The 20,000-nt window shown below is 40.5% G+C and overlaps 1 protein-coding gene across 1 annotated transcript in view; it reads right to left on the reverse strand.

The window, feature by feature from the left end:
- Window positions 1-19,245, reverse strand: part of LOC138016004 (uncharacterized) — a 25,983-nt gene extending 6,738 nt beyond the window's left edge. Inside the window, exons 1-4 of the mRNA XM_068863166.1 lie at window positions 18,891-19,245; window positions 18,185-18,299; window positions 7,146-7,191; window positions 4,003-4,287 (exon numbers count right to left, since the gene is read on the reverse strand). Of these exons, the coding sequence (XP_068719267.1) occupies window positions 4,003-4,287; window positions 7,146-7,191; window positions 18,185-18,299; window positions 18,891-19,244 (800 nt within the window). The 5' untranslated portion in view covers window position 19,245. The remainder of the gene's footprint in view (window positions 1-4,002; window positions 4,288-7,145; window positions 7,192-18,184; window positions 18,300-18,890) is intronic.
- Window positions 19,246-20,000: the final 755 nt, after the last annotated feature.

Genomic DNA, 20,000 nt, shown 5'->3' on the forward strand with positions numbered 1-20,000 from the left:
TGGTGATGGAGAAAACGAAAAAAATAATAATTTGGCTCGAAATAGCCTCATGTGAGTTGGCGGAGATGCTGGAGATAGCAGAGAAGCGAAAGCTTTCGTCTCTCTCGACAAGACGCCGTGCTTTGCGTCTCGAAGGGCCTTTAGATGCCAATACCCGCTTGTCCTGGGAAGAAAAAATGGAACAGTTTGCCGCAAAACGAGGAGAAAAGAAACGGCTGCGCTGCGAAGAGTTCGAAAAAATGAAAGGTTCGTGAAAAGGGCACACACTTTCTCGTAGAAAGAGAAGAAACATGCACTTTTGTCGAAAACGTCCTTGCCAATGGAATATTCTCGGGTATCGGGAAACGGCGATAGGTTACACCAGAGTAATTTGTAATTCCAAACTGGGTTAGATTGCTTTTGGGCAACGCAAAGGTTGCGTCGAATCGTCCAAAGACTGGGCAACCTTTTCTGTATCGAACCAACGAAATATTTTTACAACAAAGAAGGCGTAAGAATCAACTGGAATGAGAAGCAGATTACTTTGAAGCGTGTAACTTTCAACACCTTTCCTTGCAACAAGGCTGGGGATTCTAGGACACCAATTTTATGCCCAAATATGGACAAAAGTAAGATCGAACGTGCACGCACGGGAAAATGCGCGAGCTACGTTACATCCAAATAAGGAATTTTTTAAACTCAAAACACCCCCGGTCTGAAGCAGAGTTACACGCTTTAAGGACATGAGCTTCTGCTGGAATCCAATATATCCGGTACAAATTCCGAACTTAGACCAAATGGAAAAACTTTGCAATAGAAAAGGAAAGAAGAAAACATGCACAAGCGTTTCTTATGCATGCACCGCACCACCGCAAAGGAATGGAAGAAAGCCGCGGAAATACCAAAGGGCAACTGTTTCGCAGCTTGCCATGGAAAACATGGGTGCCGACAAAATGGTGTTCTTTTCTTCCGAATCGACGAATTTTGTCGGTCTTTTCTACAAAAGCATCGCTGCCGTCTTCGATTTGGTTGAGCAGGCCTTTGTTTGTTTCTTCTAAATCCTGAACTGCGTCCTCGGTATCTTCTACATCTTCGAGATGGCTTACTTAGTCATCGAGGACAAGATCTATTTTTGAATGCAGAGCATCTATATTTTCATCTAAAGTGGCCTCTGCGGACCTCTGTGCCCTTTTCCACACCATTTTTTTCTCCAAATTTTGTACACCCGCGATGAGCCAATTCCAAATCTTTTTCGAACAGAGGCGGCAGGCTTATATCCACACAAGGTGACGATTTCTCGAATTCCTTCCAAAGAGAGCTCTCTTTCTTTGGCATATTTTTGTTGGATTAACTAGTATTTTTTGGTGGTTTGGGTGTTGCACTTGCAGTACTTCGCAGGATCCTGCAGGATCCTGCACAGATTTTTAGAAAAAAAAACTTGCAAAGTATTTCCGTGGCTTTCCTCCTTTCCTTTTTGGGCGGTGCGGCGCCCTCCGCACACCACCTTGGTTGCTCCTCGAGAACAAAACTCTGCACGCTGCTGGAAATTACAGGAGTTTGAAAACTGTGCTTGGCATTATTTATGCACACGCAAAATCTTGTTTCACGTTGTCAAGGTTTGTATAAAAAATTCCGTGCTCGTTGTAGATCGCAATGTTTTTCTGAGGTACCCTAGTTTTATCAAAGCATGAAGGGAGATATCTCAATGCAAAGATACCTTCTTCATCGACCTTATATCCAGCAATCCCTTGTTGAAAATGGTTTTATATTAAAGGAAAATGTTTTTGGGTAAATCTGGATGTTTATCAAAGAAGCTATTTGCTATGTCAAGAGTTCTTTTTGTGTTATAATCATGACATGCCCCTCGATGAAAAGCAAAACATCTAAAAAGACAGACTATCATTAAAAGTATTGAGAGATAACAAACCCTTTTTGTTGCGTAACCAAGCCAGCAAAAACCCCGCCCCAACATGCAAAGGCGCCTGAGAATTTTCAATGACTTTTATTTCAACCATGAGATCATGTTCAAACAACCATTTGGTTGTCGGCGCTTCGATTTTTTCGCCTCCGAGGCAATTCGCTTCCTTGCTTCCACCCATTGTTTTGTCTCGTTCAACTTGTTAAACCAAGGGCTTCCCTTATATTTAAAATAGGTTATCTTTTTATCTGTTTCTTGTACATGCTTCGAAGTTCATAAGCACAAGTGTACTTTATTGACAAACTTTTGCGTACTTTTTGTTCCCATAATACTATTTGCTAACTTTTGTTTCATACCAAGAAACCACCATTTCGCAATCAAACTTTCATAACGAGCCGGTAACTTTAGTTCAGGAGCAAACCCCGTTAAAACATCAGCCTCCTTTGTTTCGTCATGAAGGGCGTTTCGCTCCTCGTAATGCATCCAATGAAAAGGGTCAAACATTTCCAGCCCCTTGGGCGTTTTCGTGTTTCTAATTTTTTTTTTGGTTTCCAGCCAATACAAGTACAATTATCTTTCTTTAATTGAACAATTACTCGCCTCGCGCCCAACAAAATGCCACCACATCAAACACAGAACAACAGCATCTCTCTAATTGAAAATTCACACTACCCCACGGCCCGAAAATAATGTGCCGAAAGTGGGTCGACCCGCGGACCAATCCTTCGGGAAGCTGTTCTGTTTCCAAGTAGTAAAATCGGACAAAAATTGTTTATTATTTATTATTTATACATTTATTTATTTATTTATTTAAAACATAGCAAATACAATGGCAAAAGATAACATGAGACTAACTAACAAATTACACAATCACACACACACACAACTAAGAAAGGTTGGGCCACAATGCGTTAAATTGTTTCACAAGGTTTTTTTTTGTTGCATTACAGCGAAGAGGGTCAATCTTTCTACTCAAGCGCAAAAGAAAACCCTCAAAGTCCGGAGTGCCACTTCATAAACTTGTGGCAAAAATATGATATTTGGCCAGGATATGATAATAATTAAGTACTTCCTGGTTTCTTGATGGTGTAAACCATACAAAATAACGCTTTCCGATAAAACTAGCTCTTGATGAAATCTTTTTATGCCACCAAACAGAAAATCAATTGGCTACATTACTTGCTGTCAACGTTAACATGTGGTTGCGTGATTGGCTATCAAGGTTACATAATGTACAAATATCATTATTTGCTATGCCCGCTCGAATAAGCTGGATGGCCTAGGTGGAACATTATGAAGAATATCATCTGAAACATAATTAGTTTTGGTTCTTTCAAGATACGGAAAGGGAGCAGATATAGACATTACGGAGGTTTGCCACACTAAAAGCCACTACACAAAATTCTGTTCTCAGCGGTGGGTACTGCGAAGTACTTACGCAGCAGAGTGGAGTATGCGGTAACCTTAGATTGATTACATGACGAAGCTCACTCTTCCACGCAGCAGGCAAAGATGTTAAGAAGCCATAGTATATTGTGAAGGTGGACTCAAAGTTATGTTTCGCTTTTAGCTCTATTATTGACAGAAAGCGGCGATTCTCTTTGAGAACGCCATTAGCACACTTTATTCCTTTTTCATACCAAGAACTAACAAAAATTGATTTGCGATCTAAAAAAAATATTCCGGGACGAAAATATGATGTGGTTTTTTTTTAAGACCGGGCGGAGGGAGCTGATCGAGGCCGAAAAAACTGTATCATTTTTACTCCGACTATACTACTGTGCTTTTCAGGGCCAATGAAACGAAATCATTGAAACCACAGAACAAAACAGTAACTTTTAAGCACCCAGTTGGCCGGAAGCAAACCAGTTGTATTTGCAAAGGCAGCAGAGACTACTAGGATAAAAATCAAAGACTGCTCGATCAGGAGGGATCTCAATGGAAGCGCATATGCATTAAGTAACCACTGCGTCCCATTGCCCCCTTTTCAGGCTATTGTGTTTCTTTAGTTAATTCCTTTTTTTCCTAAAATTCAACAGTTTCCGTTTGCCTTTGCGTAAATTTTATCTCTACCGACAGCATAAGAGAAATTCAAAATGACTTACTTTGAACCCGTAGATGGAGTTACATGTATAGGGTAACGTCCGTTACCGTCTCTAACTTGAAGGCAGAAATGGTCATTTTCAACATAAAGTCGGAAAGAATGACGAGCTGACCAGTCACCATAAACCGGTTGATTCGAATGGGTCAGCCTTTTGATCCACACGCAAATGGTCAAGTTTTTAGAACGGATTGGAAAAGCAAGGGTTTCAGCAAAGGTTCCAGTGCTGCCGTTCAAGAACAGAACTGTTTGGCCATCTTGCTGGGTGAACATTGCAGCTCCACGTAGACTACAGAGAAAATGAAAACAACCCAAGTCTTCTTAGATTTTGCCTCGCTTGTCACAGAAATTTCACCAACCAATTACAAGATTGCGTGACTTTGAGCCTTAAACTCGTTTTAAAATGTTATCTGATCGAGGAAAATGATATTTCTGACAGATGTAGCCTGCGAAATTGGCATAAAGAGATATTTTGCTGACGCGGACCAGAGGACTGCCTGGTGGGGCTTATGGGTAATTTGTCGCACGAGTAGTGAACTGTTAGGGATTTGAATCAGTCTAGGTTTAGGTTTCGTCGCCTATTTTTTTGTTAACTTTCCCCCTTAGCCTCCATAGGGTTTGGAGCTCGAGAATACGTCCTCTCATTCCCGAAGGGTTTTGGGTTTTCTTATCCGACAGGTGCCCAGTGTACTTTTCCTGTAAAAAGTTTTTAGCAGGTCAGTACCATTATCAAGTATGCTAAATACTAACGTATTGTTATGCTGGAGTGGAGTTTGCATGAATATGGCAAGCAAAATAAACCGCCTTGTGGCGCTTGTTGTCCGACATGCCCATGTATCTACACAGTTGTGTTGTGATTGAGTTAGTTGTGTTGTGTCTGATTGGGTAGTGGAGTCAAAATTGCTTTGTAGTAGTGGACTACCATTCAAGGTTCATCGAAATATTAAGCATAACCGAAATAACAAGTTAGCCAGAGTGCTTTTTAAAAGCTGAATTCTGAATTTGCCCGATTGGCTATTTCACAACAATTAGAGAGTGATAATAATTGACAATTCATCTCAGCCAAGTTTGAAGGGTTTAAAGTAAAGCATAGTTTCAAGCATACTACATCACGTCCACGTCACAACCAGGTGAATGGTGCGAACGTTAAAAAAAGAAACAGCCATATCTAGCGTTTGTGGCCTACAGTGCATCTTTGTTGGTTACACTGGAAAATCTCGTCCATTTAAGCCCGGTAAAATGAGACAGGAACTCTCATTCACTCTCGGATACTCTCATCGACTCTGGAGAGCTGTCATCGAATTTGAACCACTTCAAATTTTTCATGAGAGTTTGCGAGAGTTTTAATTAGTTTCGTTTGGCCGTGCACGAAAGTTTGAGCGAGAGTTTTGAGGTCAGCAGTGAACGATTTTTTTCCAGCGTGCTAAGATAAAATAGGAAAAAAAAACAATATGACGTCGGATTCTAGGACAAAGGGCAACACCAAGACTGAATATACCGGCTGGCTAGTCGCCATATTTACGTCAAAAAGGGTTTTTTCCAGAGTTATTCCCAAGCTCTCTCTTGTTTGCGCGTCAAACTCTCCCTCTACTTTGGCCAACTCTCGATCACTCTCATCGACCCTCGTGAGCTCTCAAGAGTTTCAAATGTCATCAACTCTCGCTCTAGTTTGGCCATGCAGGGCTTTACAGCGTTCATGAAATGTTTGTAAATTCTAAATTTACCTACTTTTTATAAGAATTCAAATCTTGTCTGTAAACTCATTCTTGCAGACAGTTTTAAACAGTTTGTGTGATATATTCTTTTCTAGAATGTACTACTACTAAACTACTAAACAGTAAGTGACCTTCGTTTTAAGCCTTGATTTTAAAAAGATACCCGTTAATTTGAAGTGGAATTTTCCTATTTAATGGTCTGCCATTACTAACTTTAAAATCTTGAGACAGCTGGATCAAGGAGGAAATTTCGTCAAAGACTCAATAGTTTAAGAATGCAATGCGTGTGTACGCGGCCGAATTAATATGCGGCACGGGAGTTTCGGGTTTTCAACTTTACATGTATAACATGCTGAAATTTTAAGTTAGATTCAATGACGTCACTTTTCCCTGAGAACCAATGGCTGACCGTGAAATCAAAAACTTACACTCAAAGAAAACAGCCTTTGGGTAAAAATTAAAGCACATAATATTGCCAGTAAAGTGTTAAGCAATCACACTTTCAAAATCGGATGAAAAAAAGGAAGTACTATTTTGATCATCGTAGCACTTTAACTCCTGCATTGTCGTTAAGAAAAAGACCCTAATTCAGACTGGTCACATGTCTCCCAGAATCTGGGAGGTTCACCAAATGTGTGGTAGGGGAGGGGTGGGGATGTAGGCATTGTCGACATTGCGAAGAAGGGAATCAGCAGGCAATAGATTTTGTGGCCAGATGACCAACGACATAACGTTTGACGGGGGTATTTTATGTACTACACATATGGAAATCGATGTGAAAGGCAACTTTGTCGCCAAGTCGATCGGGCGCCACATAAAATATACTCGCGTCATTCAAGTTTTCACCCGTGTGAAGGGCCGGATCAACAAAGAATATTTATAGTTTGCCGCAATTTTAAAGAAGAGAAAATTTTATCGTGCAAGAAAATAAGCGAAACGTTTATCCATGGGAAACGAACATGTTCAGCGATTAGACGGTGTGGTGTTTTTTAGTTCCTATGTCATGGATATCGAATTCAAATCATCGAATCAAACTGTATTAACATGTGCAGGGAGAGTGTCGACAACCCTGCCTGACGTAACATGCAGGTATCAAAACCTATAGGTTTCCACGGCATTTAACGCTAGTTACCGCTAACCACTGATGCTTCGAGCAGTCCGGGCCTGGTTGTAGTGTGAACCTTAAGTTGAATTAAGCTTTCGTGCGATTTTAAGTTGTTTCAAATGAAGATACAGATTCCGCACTGCTCATTTTATAAGTGGTTCAGCATGGAGAACACATCAACAGACATTTTACTGGGGTAAAATGATAGTCAGAGGAAAGGGAGCAGCAACAGTTCTCGCAAGGAGGCAAAACTGAAGTCAAATCCATGACCGGCAACTCTTTGGTGATAGGTTTAAAAAGTTTAATTAAGAATACTGGCTGCCTTACGTTATTTGTTCGTCCGTCCCATCGAGCCTCCAGTGGAAATTGATTTCTGAAAATTGAAAGAAAGATTGCGTTTGTATGATTCAGGACAAGAATTGAACGTTAAATTTTGGTAATGTATCCATCCTTCTTTCACATAAGTTGAAGAACGGTTGAAAGTTTTCAAAGCCGTCAGGTTACTTACTCCTCTCGCCTAAAAAGTTTCACTTCATGAAACAATATGTAGGACACAAATCTTATGTATGGAGAATCTGATACGAAAATCATATATTCAAACTGAGGATACCGAACGATCTTTTTAGGCATAAGTTCGTTGTAGTAAACGAACCCTGGAAGTCGGTTAAAAGCGAGTTCGTTTTAATCCAGAAAGTGCCGGACAGTTCGCTAGCCTTCTTGCTCAGAGCGCAAAATAACTGCTGTTAGCTCAGTCCATAACAGGCTATAATTTTACACCAGGCTCAATCCTCGACACTGTCACTGCATTTTATTGAATGAGCCCATGGCTTCTTTAAAGGCGTAAGAGAACAGAGATAGCAGGGAAAGCTCCATACAGCACACTAGGAAGATAAAGATCTTGATGGTGAGAGTTTTGAGCGGATTTCAGACTGGAAAATAGCACCGACGCACACAATAGCCGGGATAAGTGAGATCTACGAACAGCTACTTCCAACAAAACTGTACAACGCAAGGAAGACCAAAACAAGCGAAGAATCGGACGTCAGATGCAGGATGTGTGGAAAGGCGCAGAAGTCTATCGCAAGTGTGCTGTCAAGTTGCAGTGCATTGGCATACAATGCATACTTAATTGCCCACTCCCCATAGGGGCTTTTCAGGGCCAATTAACAATCAACGAAACAACAGAACACAACAACAACTGTTAAGAATCCCAACTGGCCGGAGGCAAACCAGCTGGCTATTTACAAGTGCAGCTGGGAAGTTGCACCAGGGAAATTCAGCAAGTGGTCAGAGTGGGTCTTGAACCCGGGATCTCCGGATCTCAAGGCAGGCGCCCAAACCACTAGGCCACACTGCCTCTGCCATCAGTTACATGTAGCATGCATAGACGAAGTATATATCAAGACACAGCGGAGCACTCAATATACGTTTCTTTGAGCTGCTGAAGGACTACCAACTGATAGAGGCCGTTCCACCTTGGTACTCAGCAACACAACCTAAGCCGCTTTACCAAAATGATCAAGTGACGCAATATTGGGATGTACCAGTATATGCAGACCACACGGAGGTGTGAGCTAGCAGAGTGGACGCGAGGATTGTTGATAAGGAGAGGAAGACAGTATCCCTGCTAGAGAGGAGCTGCCCTTGGATTGAGAACCGGAAAAAGAAGGACGAGGAGAAAACCTGCAAGTACGCCCCACTACGATAGGAAATCAAGAAGCAGTACCCAGGCAAGCTACAAGATCACTCAAATCAACATTATAATGGATGTACTTGGTGCATGTTCTAAGGGACTGAGTAGTAGTGTGAGGGAAATACTAGGAGCAAAGTGAAGTATAGATGTCCTAGGACGGATGCTGATGTCTGTTTTAAGTCGTAGCCTGAACATTGCCAGAACTTATAAGGTCTTGTGCTCGATTAAGATGCTCAAACACCCGTTGCATCAACCGGAGCTCCAGATTAAGCATAGACCATTTTAAGACTTCTAAAATTTAAAATTTAATTTTTAAAAAGATATTTTTTAATTTTTAATTGATTTTCTTTGTTTATCACACGATTTTATTGTAAAATTATTCGCAGGCTAGTCGCGGCTTCCCGCCTAGCTACTTGTGTGTTTTTCAATTTTATAGCTGGCATTGAGATGTGACATACTGCCAATGATTATGATAATAATAATAATAATAATAATAATAATAATAATAATAATAATAATAAATGATTGATAATAAAAAAATTCAAAATTCTATAAAATTACGAATTCCATGATGCAGAGATATTGAAATCATACAATCGAATTATACTAATGACGGCTAAACCAGTGTCCATAAAACGCCCCGAGTATAAAAACATATAGACCGTGTATCGCAAATAATTATCCGCACTAGCTATATTTATTTTACAGTCTAATGATTGCTCTATCTTGCTACGAAACGGCGTTCGCCTCTAACGCATGCATGTACCGATCTTAAGAGTTCAAACGAAATCTGTGTCCTGAGCCAAGTGATTACAATATGATAAGGCTCGGTATCTTTGATAAGGCTCGGTATCTTTCAGGGCTATTATCTATAATAATAATAATAATAATAATAATAATAATAATAATAATAATAATAATAATAATATTAATAATAATAATGATGATTTATTGACAGTATTTCTACTTGGTAGCTTTACATCCGTCATATTAACTAAGAAACTAACTACTTAAAATCTAATTACAAACGTAATACACACAAGACATCTTATGAGGTTCAACTTAAGAGGTTCAACCTAAGCGCGTGCTGGCCCTGCTCTTTAAAATTTTAAAACAATCATTTTTAAAAGCATTACAGTCTGGACACCGCCTTACATTTGCGGATAGGGGATTGAATAAAGTTGATAATAAGTCCTGGAAAGTACCCTATATTAAGGAAATATCTATTACAGACGCATTACTAGAGCGCAGTGTGTGTTGGGGATTGTGCATAGGCAATTTCAAATATTCGGGCCAAGCTTCACTAAAAAGAGCTCGGTGTCCAAACTTAAGAATGCTAAGTTGAGTATTTTCCAGCGTAGGTAGCCAGCCAAGCTCAAGGACGTCTCTCTTCGAGCAGAAACGATTTAAGACAAAACCGGCAGCAGCATTCTGAACACGTTGTACTCTTTTCTGCAAAAATGCGTGGAGTGGGGATAGGTGACTGAGTCATTAAACTTGAGTTTAGATAAGAGGAGGCTTTGAACAAGAGACTTCTTACAATTAGTCTTTTGCGGTGTCACATTCTTGATCTTTCTTAGAGAGGCTAGCACTTTATAGCATGATGACGTGACCTCATTTATATGTTCTGTCCATTAAGGTCCTCACCAAGCCAAGTTCCTAACAACTTAATTTCTACCCTATCGACTGTCTTATCTTTCAGGGTGAGAGGTGGAGTGTATCTGTCAAAATTATGCATTTTGGACATATGCTTAGTGGTAAATGCTGTGTTATTGCGTATCTTTTAAACACAATCGAGCACAACGACTTTATCTTACATTTCGACAACATGGCTGCTGTTGCACTCGTGCTTTTTCGACTTAGTTATGATTAATCGTTTTGTATTCACTTATGAGCAACCTTAAACAAAGCGATTGCTTTTAGTAGAATAACAAGTGTTCCAAATTCATGCTTGGATTTTCATGCGCAATCTTGTTTCTCCGGTCAACTAAATGAATCATTTGGGATGAAACCTCTCCCACGGCATTCACTGTCTTGACCGTCCCTCCCTTACTATCCAGTAACCTCAAACAAAATGTAACCCCAACCCCCTCCCTCGAATTGAGTTTGACATATAACAACAGTAAGCTCTCTCCGAATATTCAAATTTCCCGCTGATGAGGCAATCGGCGATTTTGAATTTCCCTCGTGAATTAATGAGTCTTTATTTGGGTGCTAAAGCTATTGTTTCAAAACTTCCTTTTAAGGCAATATTTCAGGCAACGCCAAACAAAAGCTATTGTCATTGAATTTGATCCGCTTTTCTTGATATGCAGTTCACTTAAGTGTGATGTATTGCTTTTATGTAGAGAGCCCCAAAAAGATATTGCATTGTGGGTGTTACAGCCCGTACTCGTTCTGGAAGAGTGATAAAGAAGCCTGAGAGACTGGACCTATGAATAGTTATGCTAACCCCACCCTAGTGTGTAGGACTTAGAGTGTCATGTGACTTTCGTTTTTTCCCGCTCTTGTTATCGAAGGTTTTTGTACGTGGTAGCATTTCACTCGCATACATCCCCTTTGTAAATCGATGTGTAGCCGAGTCCAGTGGATTAAAGTTGTGTTACGCTTCAGTGTCTCGTCGTAAATCCTAACATGGTCCTTCACAGCCGGAGTCAATGAGATATTTCAACAGTAAATTTGTAATTCTTCGCAAGGTCATCCATCAGTTGCAACCACATGGCCACCGGTTCCTCGAGCAAAATGGAAGACTTATCTCAACCCACAGTCGACCAAATTCGCGAAATGCTTGGAAAAAAGGGATTGCCGACTACTGGAAAGAGAAAAGTCTTAGTGGAAAGGTTAGTGAACGCTCAGCATGATTCGAAGTCAGATGTTATTGCACCAGAGTTAAAGGAAGGTTCGAATTTAGCCGAGGCTTCGAAGGAACCTCTTCAAGTGAAAAGTGAAGTTGAAATTCAGGAGGTTAGTTCAATTAGACGTAAAGCCAGAGCCTTGCAAATGGATATGGATGCGTTGATTCAGGATATTTTGTATCTAAGTCAAAATGCGAGCAACAAAATCAAAGTGCAGTTGAGAATTGAAAGGCTAACTGTGTACCGTGAGAATTATCTTCAACTGAGAAATGTATTAATCGCACTTGTTGCAGAGGATATGATTGAGGAGGAACTCCGAAGATCGGCAAAAATTCTGAGTGAAGTACATAAAGCTGTGGATGCTTCTCGTGAATTCCTAAATAAAGATTGCGATGTGGGAGATCACTCCTCGAAGGATATTGCATACAGTGACAGTCGTGTATCCTCAAATCTGAAATTACCGAGAATTGAGTTGCCAAAGTTTAATGGCGATGTGTTGAAATTTCAAAACTTCTAGGATCAGTTTGAAGCTGCAGTGCATAACAATGTTGATTTACCAAATGTTCAGAAGTTTACTTATCTACGCTCGGTGCTAACTGGAAATGCCTTGAAAGCAATAGACGGATTTGAAGTAACCGGAGCAAATTATGAAGCAGCTGTTGAATGCCTTAAACACAAGTATGGAAGAAAACGTATGATCATCTCATTTCTAGTGAAATCTTTCATCAAGAGGGAAGCTAAGTCAGTTGTTAATGCATCCTCCCTCAGAGATCTCTATGATACCTTTATGAACAGAACTAGAGCTTTAGAGGCTCTTGGAGAAGATCCAATGAGCCATGGATATATTTTGTTACCCCTTTTTGAGACCAAGTTACCATCTCAGTTGTTGGAAAAATGGGAGTTGACACTTGCAGACAATCAAGAAGATGAAATAGGCCTTGAATTGTTCTTTAAATTTCTTAACTGACAAGTTTTGTCCAAAGAAGCAGGAGAAAGAAGTTCAAATGGGAACATCACCCCAGGCAATCACAGTTTTGATAAAGGTAAAGAAAACCGAAGCAAATCCCAAAATGGGTGGTGCGAATTAGATGTATACTGCTTTTGCACTACTTGGTGAAACACGCCCTCCAACACAGCCAAATTGTAATTTCTGCAAGGCAGATCATGACTCACAAAATTGCCCAATGTTTAATGAAAAATCACTTGATGGCAGATGGAAACTAGTGCAAGAGAACAAACTGTGTTTCAATTGTTTAAAACCTAGCAACCACAAGCACTTCTCGAGAATTTGTCGCCATCCTAAGTGTTCTGTAGCGAATTGTGGTCACCGACATCACTGGTTATTGCATGGGCAGCAGTCAGTTGTTACACCTCGGCACCTAAGCAACACTAGTTAAAGTGGATTGGCTTCAACTAAGCCTGCATTACCTATGAGAGAAACACTCCTACAGACAGCATTGGCCAGGTTAATTGTTAAGGGTCAAGAAATGACAGTCCGTGTTTTACTAGATTCAGGGAATCAACGTTCGTATATACGAAAGAACATTGCAGAGGCCCTTGACCTGCAAGGTCCCTCAGAGCTATTAAGTGTCGCAACTCTAGGTGGGGAAACCAGCGAAACGCAGAGATTCCAAAGAGTGAAACTTACCCTTTCACCAATTAAGGGAGATTCAAAGGTGGAGATAGAGGCCCTTTCTATTTCCAAAATTTGTAATCCTCTCGGGCCATTACAGATGGACTTCTAGAAGAACTCTCATCTTCAAGGCTTAACTCTTGCAGATAGTTATCCTTGTGGTTCAGTTCAAGTAGATGTTCTTATTGGTGCAGACCACTACTACTCATTTGTGACTGGGGTTTGTAAGAGAGGTAGTTCCAGTGAGTCACTTGTTGCTGTGGAATCTTGCCTCGGCTGGATTGTCACGGGACAAGTAAACCGCCAATCAAGGCAAACTTCATCCATGCTAACAGTTGTAGAAAACGGTGGAGTTAACGAAACATTGAAAAGATACTGGGAACTGGAATCAATTGGTATTGCAGAGATCGAGGACCCTGTTATGTTACAAGAGGAAGAATGTGCTGTTGCTGACTTCAATAGAGGATTGAACTTTGATGGACATAACTATGAGGTGCGACTACCATGGAAACGAGATCCTCCAAAGCTAGAAAGTAATTATGCACAAGCTTTGAGACGCCTGGAAAGTGTTGAAAGAAAGTTAAAGAAAGACAATGTATCCTCATAGCTGGTAATATCGAAGTCCAGAGTCGCGCCCATTAAGAAGGTGTCACTTCCAAGGCTGGAACTTTTAGCAGCAGTTGTAAATGCCAGGTTGCTAAAATTTGTTGTAGGGGCTTTGCCAATGAAGGTGGCTAGGGTTGTGTGTTGGTCAGATAGTATGGTGGCACTGCATTGGATAAAAGGGCAGAGTTCTTCCTGGAAGCCATTTGTTGCCAATCATGTGGCTGAGGTACAGTCAACATGGGATCCTGAGTGTTGGAGGTATTGTGGAAGTAAGGAGAATCCTGCAGACTTGTTGACGCGTTGGTTAAGCTGTAGTGATATGATTTCAAGCACTTTGTGGTGGAATGGGCGCCAATGGATGTCTTCGCCTTGTGAACCACTACCTGCTCAACCCGAAAACGAAGCTGCTCCCGCCGAAGCTTGCGAGGAAAAAAGAACTACCCATGTGTATACAGTAGTCGTTGCAGAACCACTGATTGATATGTCACGCTACGGGACGTGGTTAAAGTTGATTCGAGTAACTGCTTATGTATTGAGAGCGGTCAAATTGTTTAAGACTAAGTCTAGGTCTTGTGAAAGGGAACTGTCGGCGGACGAGGTGAGGCAAGCCGAGATTAAATGTTGTATGTGGGTGCAGGAAGTGCTCTACAAAGAAGAATTCGAGAAACTGAAAGCTGGAGAGGTACTTCCCAGTAACAGCCGCCTTCTGAAACTGGACCCTTATTATGACAGAGATGATCAGGTATTAAGAGTTGGTGGGAGACTACAGTTTGCTGATCTTCCCGAACGGAGCACGCATCAAATAATCTTGCCTCACGGACATCCTGAAGTTGCCAAGATGGTACAAGATGTACATAAGAACATGTTGCATGATGGTCCAGAAACGGTATTATCAACTTTAAGGCAGAAAGTTTGGCTAACTCAAGGAAGACGTGAGGTTAAACGTGTTATCAGAAGATGCGTAGCTTGCCAAAGACAACGAGTTGGACCTTGTGCCCAGAAAATGGGTCAGCTGCCAGAGGAGAGAATTTCCTGTTCACGAGCTTTCGCGCATGTTGGAACTGATTTTGTGGGACCACTGTATGTGAAAGAAGACTTAAACATTAAGAAAGCATACGTGTGCATTTTCACATGCGCATCATCTCGTACAGTTCACCTGGAACTTACACATAGTTTGACAACTGATGAGTTCCTTCAAGCTTTTAGTCGCATGACGAGTCGCAGAGGTCTTTGCCATACAGTGTGGTCAGACAATGCACAAACCTACAAGGCTACTACTACTGAAAGTCAAAGAATGTGGAGTACGCTGGATCAAGATCAAATCAAGTCAGAGTTCTCATCACGAGGGATCAAGTGGAAATTCATCACAGAGCGTTCCCCATGGAGAGGTGGATGGTAGGAAAGATTTTGCAGAGCGATAAAAGAACCACTGCGTAAGGTCCCTGGAAGGGCCCTTCTCACCTTTTCTGAGCTAAACACGTTGCTGGTCAGAATCGAAGGTATCATTAACTCGCGGCCGTTGACCGCAGTAAGTGATGATTGCAGAGACCCGTTACCTATTACACCTGCCCATCATGCAATTGGTAGGCCAATTAACCAGTTACCGGAAAGGGAAGAAAGTAGCTTAGAGGAGACCAGTAAGAGGGCTGTCGAAAGGCATCTCTACCTGCAGAGACTATTCAATCACTACTGGAAGGGTTGGAAACAAGAGTACCTACATCTCCTATCGGTAAAAAACAGTGGCGTAAAGAGATCCCTTCTATTCGAGTAGGCGACATTGTACTTATTTCTGACGACAATGTGCCGCGCACCAAATGGCCGTTGGCTAAAGTTGAAAGGGTTTATCCAGGTAACGACGGGCTTGTACGGACCGCTACAGTTAGAGCGCATAACAGTTTCTACAACAGACCCGTTCAACGTTTACACAAGTTAGAGATTGAGTCAGCAGCTTCACAAGTAAGCCCGGAAGCAGAGGATCCAGTCCATGGTGGGGAGAAGCCACAAACGAACACTGTTCATGCTGCAAGTATACCTGTTTCCAAGCCTAAATTGAGTGTTGTCCTCCCCGAAAGAGGACAAGGTGGGGAGAATGTTACAGCCCGTACTCGTTCTGGAAGAGTGATAAAGAAGCCTGAGAGACTGGACCTATGAATAGTTATACTAACCCCACCCTAGTGTGTAGGACTTAGAGTGTCATGTGACTTTCGTTTTTTCCCGCTCTTGTTATCGAAGGTTTTTGTACGTCGTAGCAATTCCCTCGTATACATCCCCTTTGTAAATCGATGTGTAGCCGAGTCCAGTGGATTAAAGTTGTGTTACGCTTCAGTGTCTCGTCGTAAATCCTAACAGTGGGATTGGGAAAAAAGTTACAGTAATAGGTGATCGCATGGGGCCGAGTAAGGATTAACATCAAGCGTAGTTTCGGAAGTTGCATAAATAGTAAAATTTTCTTTTATTAGAAGGTCAAAAACGAACGCTGCTTCTCAATATCATAGGAAGCCATTTCAGTATTCAGTTAGTAGAAATGTCCCAGTTGCGCTTGGCACTTTTTTTAATTTGGAGTACTATTTTTCAGGACTTCTGTGCACTTCCTTGACTTTTCGGATAAAATCGTGCATTTTTTTGCATTTTTTGCAACAGTTAATTAAGCTCTTTTTCCAATTTTCCACATGTTTGGAGAATCCTGATTAGCATAAATTGCTATTTTGCCGTCACGTAGCAGAAGCCTGGTTGTGAGCGGCAGGCGCTTGGAGTGCCACGGGATCGTGGTTTGTATTTGGCAATCGTTTAGCGAGTGAGGCATTCTACGGTTAACCTTCGCCGCGTGCACAAGTCCTGTTTGGTTTTTTTGTCCTATCGAGCTGAATTAGTGTTTAATGCCTTCATTAGACGGTATACGATAGCGTTTATTTACATTGTAAGTAGTGTCTTTCAATTGGAATTCCCTCGAACCCCGAGGGTCGCACCACTGCCACCTCCTGGGTTTTTTAGGGGTTTTCGTGTCCGGCTCTGGTGCATTGCTTTTCTCTTTACTTTAGAATTGATGTATCAATATTGTTGTATCTATTCGAATGCTTGATGCACGGCGGCTTGGGTGGCCAACGCCCCCATGTATCACCGAGCTTGAGTGTCCGGTTGAGTAGTGGAGGCAAAATCAATATTTTGTCTTCTGAACGCTTTCAGTAAGCCGAGTTATTCTATTATCATAGACCTGCATAATTAATTAAACCTTGTCGCCTGACTGTCGTAATGGAAATGCCCCTGTAATTATCACTGTTCAGTGCACCTGCTGACGAAAACTTTGTTTGTGACATAGTTAAAAGAGAGGATGTGACATAGTTAAAAGAGAGGAATGGTTATGAAACCCGACAAAATTTTGGGTTGTAGGTTTTTGTTCTCTTTTTTTTTTTTTGCCTTAGTCCTGCACAAAACACAATAGTTGTTTACTCCGTACTGAAGAACTGACCAATAGAAACGTGTTGGTTACCTAATTGATGTACTTAGTGTATGAGTGCAAAACAAAAGATTGTGCACGGTCGTGGACTTTCCAACCTAAATCTTGGCGTCTTTGTTTGCTCCTTTTATGTTTGCCGAGCTTCAAAACCAGTCCCCGCTATTAACTATGTTTGTGATTATGATTGAAGCTGTTTTGATGCTTCGATGTAACTTACAAGCTTCATTGCCTAAAATTCTCGCTATGTAATCAAACAGTTGTACGGATCGATATCGACGTCCAATGCAAACCGTTTTTACGGTTATGTGACGCGGTGAGAGTGCTTTAGAATCTATGCTGAAACTGAACTGGACGGTTGAAGAGCTTCGGTTTACATATCTTAATAGAGAATTTTTGTTCGAAAAATATTGATGTTGTACTGCTATGGTCACCTTTTGAACAATTGCGGGCTAATGCTTGAACAAAAATAAGAATATTTATCACGGAACATCTGTTAGGAATAAAAAAAAATTATGAGTAACTTTCGAGCACTATATTTCTAAATTTCAAGCATTTTTTCAAATTTTCTAGCGCTATTTAAGTACTTCTAAGCGATTTTTCCAGCGCAATCGGGACATGGCTGTATTAGCGTCATTGAACTCAAAACGTACGAGTCAGCTGAAAATTATTTAAATTTTTGCACAACAGCGCCAAAGGAATGAAACCAGGCCAACTTAAACATTTACTACATGAAAATAATAAAAGCAATTTTGCCCGGGGAAATTACCAAAATTATTGAGCAATGTCCTGTTTCAGCCAATCTTGCCCTCTTTGTTATAAATGTAGTTAGTGGCCAATCTGAAATTTTGGTTGAACGAAATCTTAAGTCCTTCTTTCTAAATCTTGATTTCCTTAAAAATGTATGCATAAATAAATAATTCTTGAGTATAGCCTAGCCTGGCGGTAGAGTTCTAGATGCGTTTCGCAGAGCGCAGTATATCTGAAGATTGAACTAATCAATAAGACATAACTTTTTCTGTGACTCATAATGCATAAATATATATATATATATATATATATATATGTATATGTAAATATATATATATATATATATATATATTTTTTTTTTTTTTTTTTTTTTAATACCTGTTTCGCAAGATTTTCCAGCGTACCCCGTTACACACGCGCACTCGTAGCTGTCATCCTCGTACTTTACCAAGCAAGTTGCCCCATTCTTACAAGGTTCGTTATGGCAAGGAGTCTTTAAAAAAAAACACATCATTATGATTATCGCACCTTCGCTATTAAATTCACAGTGTGAAGTAGAGAAGAGGACCAGGGTAATGAGTCAGACGTCTAGTGAATTCTAAGTGTTGGCCGATGTTGGCCTATATCACGGTCAGAGAAGTTTAAATTATTTGATCGTTTCCATTTCAGACTTACAGCAGTGACTGCGTGAAAGTGATTTTGCATTCTCAACTTTTAAAAAAGTCTCAAAAAAAGTTACGTAACGTTCCCTAACTATTTCAGCTCATGCATGCATTATTAAACATATATTCCGGCCATAATAAATGAAGCTGCTCAAATATGTACGAAAAATTTACGCTAGCTTGCTTCACGAAAGCAGTAAGTTACTTCTTTCGTGAAGCAAGCTAGCGTAAATTTTTCTTACATATTTGAGCAGCTTCAGTCGTTAAAGCCGGAATATATGTTTAATAATGCATGAGCCGACATAGGGAACGTTACGTAACTTTTTTTGAGACTTTTTTTGGGAAAATAAAGATAGCGGATGTAAATGGCAATACTTGTTCATTTTAACTAAGGAGAAAAATGGATCTTTTGCATTACTCACCGTGATGCTGAAATGATGATACTGCTGGCTGGCCACAAAGTTATGCGATTCTCTGTATTTATCACTGGGCAATAGTTCGCACAGAGTTTTTTGCTTTGTAATGTCGCTTAACGCTGCGACATTGAAAGAGAGACAAGAAGAATGTTGTAGACAACTCAGTCCACAGTCTTCAAATGCATCTACCATAATTTGGATAAAAGGAGTAATGTTTAAATAGTGAAAAGTCGCAAAGTTGGCAAACGCAAACGATTGTCCTTCATCTCGCATCAGGCTTGTGGCGTTTGGTGCGTAACGTAGATTTAAAAATAATCCAAGGATCAAAATGATCCTGACAGAAAGACAGAGGGTCGACATATCATAACCAGCCATCTTGAAATTGAGGTTTCCCCAGAACTGCTTCGTAGTGAAAAAACACACCCAGGGTCAGCTGATGGCTTTAAATAATTGATCTTTAAATACCAATTTTTTTAGGTTAACAGATGACACCTGACGTTAAAGGACGTTCGACAATTTTCAGAAAAAAAAAAACTTGATTTAAATGCAGATTATTAGCACGACATGAATGTTTTCGTCCCATTGACAAGTCGTTTTTCTTTCCTTACTTAAAAGAATGACATTCCGTCAAGATTTCCTACTGTTAAATCTTCATTTTTAAATGATTTATGTGAAATATAATTCCATGCCGGGCTAGAATAAACGCAAAAGATAATTTTCACCGTTGAAAGGTACGTAGTGTTATTTCCGTGGATGAGGCACTTCAAAAGGAAATGCAAGTAATTATTTACACCACGTTCCGTTTTATTAGTAAGGGTGTAAACCAATCCAAAAGTAGAATTGTAAGTTCAATACAAATATGAACTGCCTGAAAGCTCGGGAAGGCTTTGAAAAGATTTCTGTGAAAAACTGGGGTTTATTAATTTATAATGATTGCTACGGAATACTGATGTATTAATATTCTGTATAACTGACTGTAAGGGAATGAAGTTGTCTCTTTTATAGAGCTTTTTCTTTACGCTGATTGGTCCAACGCCTTCCTTGATTTTTGGTTGATCCACACCAACACAACCAAAACATCCCACATGCGATTGGTTTTTTGACTGACCCTTCATT

Source organism: Montipora capricornis, chromosome 9, assembly GCF_036669925.1.
Source record: "Montipora capricornis isolate CH-2021 chromosome 9, ASM3666992v2, whole genome shotgun sequence".
Taxonomy (NCBI): domain Eukaryota; kingdom Metazoa; phylum Cnidaria; class Anthozoa; order Scleractinia; family Acroporidae; genus Montipora; species Montipora capricornis.